Consider the following 7,008-nt stretch of genomic DNA (forward strand, 5'->3'; position numbering starts at 1 on the left):
GCATCAAATTCACATACATTGATCACCTATATAGCCCTTGTAAGTTGTGGTTTCCCTATTCAAGTTGTGGGGGCAAGTTAACCCCACATGCCAATTAGTTGTAGTGTTGTCTCATTTTTAACATTGATGAGCACAAATGATTACAAAAAAGAATTATTTATGTCAGCACCTCTGTGCTTTTTCTTTGATGTGGCTCGAATGGGTGATATTAGAGGGCACCATATACTAAGGAAAACAATTAAAACAACCTTTCTATTGCAAATGATCATGGCTACAAAAATCAAAATCATCAATCATCAACAAACACATCAAAAAAACTCTAAATTTCCAAAAAATAACTAGCAAACATGATAATGATAAAGATGGACCAATTCACAAACCCATCAATATATTTGTAATTTATTCTATAATCCCTTGAAATATTATAACATCACATTCACATTACCTCTCTCCCCGAGCGATAACCTCTCTCCCCGAGCAATAGATGTTTACAAAAACTCTCATACAAATTCTATCTATCTTGCAGCGACTCATTTTTCTCATACTCATTTTTCTCAAAAAGCCAATTGGCTTTCCAATTTACCAATTTATACATATTTGTATATATCATAATAATATACACTTAATTCACTAGCACTATAATTTTCAAATCAAAATTAGAATCCCTACATTGCTCTTCTGTATCTTAACAATTTCATCCGTTAAAGAAGTTGAAAATGAAAGCCAATTGGCATTCCAATTTATACATATTTGTATATATCATAATAATATACACTTAATTCACTAGCACTACAATTTTCAAATCAAAATTAGAATCCCTACATTGCTCTTCTGTATCTTAACAATTTCATCCGTTAAAGAAATTGAAAATGAAAATATTGTCGTTAGTCCATAAAACTCAAGATGACCCTTCTTTGATTGTAATGAGACCCTTGGATTTTACAGTCCAAGTGGGTCGTCACTGTACCTCAACTTTTTAATATGGAAATAATGATAGTATTTAATACCCGTTGATTAAATATAAGTTGCTTCTAGATTTATTTTAATCTAGACTCCTATCAAGTATCGAGAAAGATAAAATCCAAATCCCACAGATACAAATCTCCTAAAAGAATTTTCTCCCTTTCCACACCAATTGAATGTTAATATGAATCTAATCTCGTCAGATCCAAATTCAAGCAAAAATCAACGAAAAAACTCCATAAAGTAAGACCATCAAATTAGACTTTCCTCCTCCGAGATGACTTAATAAACAATCCATCATTGCTATCTGCATCTAAAAGTGATTTCCATAGCTAAAACTTAGTTAAAGTGATGGTAGTATCCACGCAGCCACAGAATTTTCTGCTCCATCACAGCAAACTAGAATAGCATGGAATTCCTCTTAAATCGCATATCTTTTTTAGGTTTCTTGCCACTTACCGAGTTGATTTTGGACAACATCACACAGAATTTGCAACAAACACCCTATCATAGCGATGGACAAAAAAATCAAAATTTCCAGCTTAGAATGCAGTACCATTTTATAAAGTAATCATAGCAATGGACAAACAAATCAAAAGTTCCATGTTAGAATGCAGTACCATTTATATCGTGATCAGAGACAACACAAATAACATGTCGGCTCAATCTCAAGTGACCACTCAGAATACATTTTTTCCTGTCATGGCAACAAGAGAGCATGGAGACACAAATTAGTACAAAGAAGATTAGTTGCATTAATTGGACACCCCATATAATGCAGGATACCAGTGCATCATCTTCATCAATGTTGCAGTAAACTCAGCGAATAATGTTTAGGAAAATTTATAAATTGGCAGCCAACAAGAAAATCCAAACAGATTTCACTTTCTACTATCTAGCCATAAGCATCTTTAGGTCCCGATGCTGCACAAACTCATTGTTGGCCCCCACTCGGATTTTGCCTGTTTAAATTTACTCAAAGCAAGAATTTCTAATGTTGCAGATATAAAACAAATAGTCTCTATTTCTAAGTTTGAATCTCTTCAATCTCTGAGTGACTAGATGATGGTTGTTTTGCCACTTCAACAAAATCTGAGGCATCCTTGGAAGATAATTCAATTGGAGAAGATGCTGACACACTTTCCTGATTGAACTCGCTAGAAATAGGGGCCTTCCCTCTATCCCCTACATGACCAGAGGCATCTCCAGAAGGAGGGTTCTTTCCTTCAACTATATCCCCAGTCCTTGAAGTAGAAACATCAGTATTTCCCGGGGGGTTGAGCTGAGAGAACTCTGCAGTTGCAAAACAGATTGTAGCTCGTGCTGCAATGCCTGCATTAGAAAGGAATAACGATCAGTCTTAATATGCACAATTAAACATTAAATGCTAATTAATTAATCAAACACCACAGAAGAGATGTTGCCTTACCTCTATCCTTTGTCTCAATAACATCTGCTGAATGTTCAATAATCCCGACCAGTTATTCATTGCTGGATCAACAGATTGTGAACTGGATGAAGGAATTTGTGAATTATCATCTGGGGCAGCACTCATAGCTGGAGGTTTCCTATTTAAGTGGCTTATATTGGACTGATTGGGAAGATACAAAGGTACTTGCAGAGAGGCCAAGTTGTTTCCCATGACAGCTGAAGTCCTTTGTGCTGCTAACATTTGAGATTGAAATTGTAACCATCTTTGCATCCCAAAACGCATCTGCTCATCCATGGGTAAATTTCTCATCAAAGCATCACTATTAGCTCCCCTTCCAGGACCCTCTCCAGAAGTTCCAACATTCCGTGCAGCATCAACTCCTTGGACCACACATGGCTGGGGAACAAACACATACCCTGGAAAACTACTCAGAACAAATGTCAAGATCAGTAGCATTCTTTTGGGTCCTGTTGAAGATATCAATAGAAACAGGGATTGCAATATACGTGTTAAACCCTAACATTTTCAGGGCATCATACCAATACACAACTACTTACCACAAAGATACTCTTTAAATAGGCCCTGAAGTATGCCCAAGTTATTTCTACACCTTCTGATGCAAAACCACGGAAAAATGGTACACAGATATTTATGTTTCTTACATGAAAAACAGGTCAGGATAAAAAGCCTTACAAATTAACTGTGCCAGTCTGTGCTGCAGGATATACAAAAGAATTTCCATACTGGGCAGCAGCTGCAAGAGCAGCTTGAATTCTTGCTTGATGCTGGGTGATAGAACTATTTGCCTCCTGACCTTGACGTGGTGCATTTAGCAATCCAACATTGGCTTGTAACCCCGGCTGTCCACCTGTTTAAAACAAAAGCCATAGATAAATAACAATTAGAAACTGCTGTAGTTAAAATTATTGTTGCAGGGGTAGAAAAACAAAAAAATAACTCAAATCCCACCTCCCACCTTCTGTTCCAGCACGTTGCTGTTCAGGCTGTACACCCCGCTCTGCTCCAAATGTTGCCGCTCCAGTTTCTGAAGCAATAACTGGAGACCTGCATGTAGGACAAGTCTGTTGTCTCTCCAGCCAGGATCGTAGACAATGTACATGGAATAGGTGTCCACATGGTAGTTTTTTCGCTGCAACCATTTCCTCACGACATATAATGCATGTGGCATCACTTCTGTTTCACATTTCATGAATTGTTATTGCTTTCATTCACTTCTGCTTCACATTTCGTGAATTGTTTTTGCGTCCATTAACAAAGGGCTGTTCTGTTAAATATTAAAACACTAATTGCTTGAAAAAAGCAAACAGGAAAAAACACTCACTGTCCAAGTTCTTCGGCAGTTGCATCTGGAAATCGATCATTCATGTTCGATGTAATTTTCCGGTATCTTATAAAGTCAGCAACCCGGGACTTAAAATTACGAAATGTTTCATAGAGTTCCCGTATCAAGTGTAATGGTAGGCCATAGTTTCTAGAAAACACAACATTACATTTACAATTGTTATTATAAGGCAGTAAATGATAATGCACATTTTTAAAATAAAAGAATAACGTTATTATCTTATGACAAGAGGCTAGTACTATTTTTTATTACATTGAACTTACATAAATATGACAAGGAAGAAGAACAGGTACAAAGAAAGATGAAGCAGATCCTTGACAAGTTCCAAATAAAAGGTAAAAACTGCTTTACTTTCCCATTGTCCTTCCATAAGCACATCACCCAGATAAAAGACATACTTCAAGAACGTTGATATTGTTGTCGTGGCCAAGATCATGTACCTGGAATTCAAGATTACTCCATTAAAAATCTTTAAATACTTACCTAGAATCAAAGTGCTCTATTTCATAAGTCTCATTATCCAATATGATACATTTCGATACAAATAAGAAAGAAAATTGATTACAAAATTAAGAGTTATTTTGGGCCAGATTCCCATTCTGTTTAATTTGCAGATTTCCATTATTTTTTACTGGGAGAATAAGGAATTTCTGTCACAACTCTACTGGCAGACTCTCCTCATCGCAGATCCTTGGTGCTTAGATACTGTGCCTGAAGTGTCTTACAGGTAATTAGAACGATCACTCTTTACTTCCTGTGGGGAACAAGAGCCAAAGAAATGATAACTATGGGTAAATTCTCGATTTTAAAATTATAGCTATAACTATGGGCAAATTCTCGATTTAGAATTATAGCTATTCAACACGCAGATGGTCTAATTAAAATATTGTCAAAAGCTAGATATAGGGGGCAGATGGCTTAACTTGTACACTAGATTGCAATCTATTTAATCATATAAGCATCAGATTTTTCAAAAGAAAAAGGTATGAAAGGACTCCCTAAAACAGATAAGACTGTGTTAGAACCTAGTATAGGGTCTATCCACTTTGCATTGATTCATGTGATAAGCAGTTTATTTGAATGAGCAGGTGACAAGCATCTAACAAGCCAACGTTTTATTTATGAATTGAGAATTAAATGTTAATATGAACCCCTGTTGAAAGTCACCACAACACTAGACACCCCCATTTGAAATAAACCAAAATTAAAAATAGGCCCTCCAATCTGCTGCCAAGGTGGCTTCAGGTGCTTTAGTTACCAAAGTTTATGATTATTGCTTTAGTGAATTGTCCTTTAGGGCTGATGATTTCAGACTTTTAAGACATGTACTATTATTGTGGCAACGGAATGGTTTTGTTTGATGATACTCATTTATCGAGGATTAGGTAGTAGGGCTCTTTTGTTCTCCCTGGATTTTCCCTTGTAATGGGAGCTTCCTACATTATTGTAGATACTATAATTTAATAGAAATCAAAAAACGTATTTCTATAATTGAAAAAAAAATACAAGAGACATGAAAATGAAAAGCCTTACTCAAATGAAAAGAATAGCTCCACTGATGGTCGATAGGTTCTCAACAAATATGATAGAGAATTATACAGAAAAACGCAATCCAGGGCAAGCAAAAATGCCATGAAGCTTATTATCCGAAAATGAGACAAGCGGGATACAGTTGGTGTCGTTTCGATATACTCGACCCTCTTTTGCGCCAGCCAATGAAGAGCCTTAATCAACAGCAAAACCGTCACCATTGCCAAAAAAGTGATAGAGAACTCGTCGCGGAAAATAGTAATTGCAAACAAAATCTCCATAACCTCTCGCCATGACTGCTCATTTAACCGTTCTACTTCAGCTTCACGAAGGGGTCCGAGAAATAGGGTCTTAACTAGCTGCCACAGGAAGCACATCATCACCAACCACATGTTAAACAGAAGCACACGGTTGATATTTGAAGTGGAAAGATAAACCATGGCCGGATAGAATTGTCCCCGGCTGTGAAACGCATGATAGATCACTGCCACTGCTCCCACTGTACTCGCCGCTGCATACGTCCCCAATCTCACCATCTTTTCAACTCTACTCTACACACACCACAACATTTACATAGATTAAAACCCAAACCCTACATTTGCATACCCCGTCCATTAAATCATACCCTAACTATAAATTTATATCCATGTTTTGATCCTCGGACATTGAAAACATACACATACAAATGCAAATCTTCACCCCCTACCCCCAACTTACATAAATTTAAACCCCAACCCTACAATTGCATAGCATATCCCATCCACTCAAATTCAAACAACATTGTAAATTTCTATCCCTGGATTTTTCTCCCACACAGACATTGAAAACATACACATACAAATGCAAATCTTCGCGTGCGCACCCCCACCCCACAACTTACATAAATTTAAACCCCAATGCTACAATTGCATATTACAAATTCAAACGACGTTGTAAATTTCCATCCCCGTTTTCACTCCCACACAGACACTGGAAACATATACATAGAAAAGAACACCCACATCCTTACCCTCATAAGAGTGAGACTAGGATGAGGCGGAGATGAGCAATAGCATAAAATTTCTTACCCTGCAATCCCCCTGCCTAATTCTGCAACAACACATCAATTTAAACCCTGTGTCCACATAATTCAATTCAAATCAAGCCCTAATTTGTATCTCTGCTTTCTCTCTCCCACGCAGACATCGAAGACGCATCATTAAAAACAATATGACGACGCTATTCTCCATTCCACATAGATAATTCAACTAAATCAAGCTCCCTACAAAGCTTCATTTGCATTTTATTCTTCATCCGTTGACCCCTCATCATTGGGTTTTTTTGTGCGGGGGAATCATTTTGCCTTCAGGAAAAAAATGGCGAAATAGGGTTTCGGCCTCCTTACCTTTGGTTTCGTGAGCTCGATGTCGATGGAACGATGGCGTACGTCCCCGGATCGTAACCAGAGCTCTCCAAGAACGATTTACGACGGATACTGCATCATAAAAACAGAAACAGAGAAATGAAACTAAAAAGAATTAATTGCATTTATACCACAATGTGAAGTATAAACGTGGCAATTCAGATATGAACCAATGCTTGTTTGCCAGCTCAGCTCATACGCCACGTCAGCGCGATAATAAAAGTCTCTGAAAATTGAGACTTGTGCTCTGTATGCGGACAACCAAACCGCAAAATCAGGATTGAAGTAAATCTTTTGATAAGGATTTCCTTCGAGGAA

At 37.3% G+C, this 7,008-nt stretch overlaps 1 protein-coding gene across 1 annotated transcript; it reads right to left on the reverse strand.

Moving 5' to 3' along the window:
• Positions 1-1,545: 1,545 nt before the first annotated feature.
• On the reverse strand, positions 1,546-6,791 carry LOC149140011 (ERAD-associated E3 ubiquitin-protein ligase HRD1B-like). Its single transcript, XM_089452918.1, is given in 10 exon segments — positions 1,546-2,238; positions 2,241-2,295; positions 2,393-2,819; positions 3,089-3,263; positions 3,372-3,589; positions 3,738-3,887; positions 4,022-4,198; positions 5,292-5,839; positions 6,298-6,377; positions 6,673-6,791. Coding segments are annotated over 9 exon segments (2,004 nt in total). The 5' UTR covers positions 6,304-6,377; positions 6,673-6,791; the 3' UTR covers positions 1,546-1,990.
• Positions 6,792-7,008: the final 217 nt, after the last annotated feature.

The sequence above is a fragment of the Pinus tabuliformis genome, chromosome X, assembly GCF_031772625.1.
Source record: "Pinus tabuliformis cultivar Carrire ecotype Pingquan chromosome X, CPIR1, whole genome shotgun sequence".
Lineage (NCBI taxonomy): Eukaryota > Viridiplantae > Streptophyta > Pinopsida > Pinales > Pinaceae > Pinus > Pinus tabuliformis.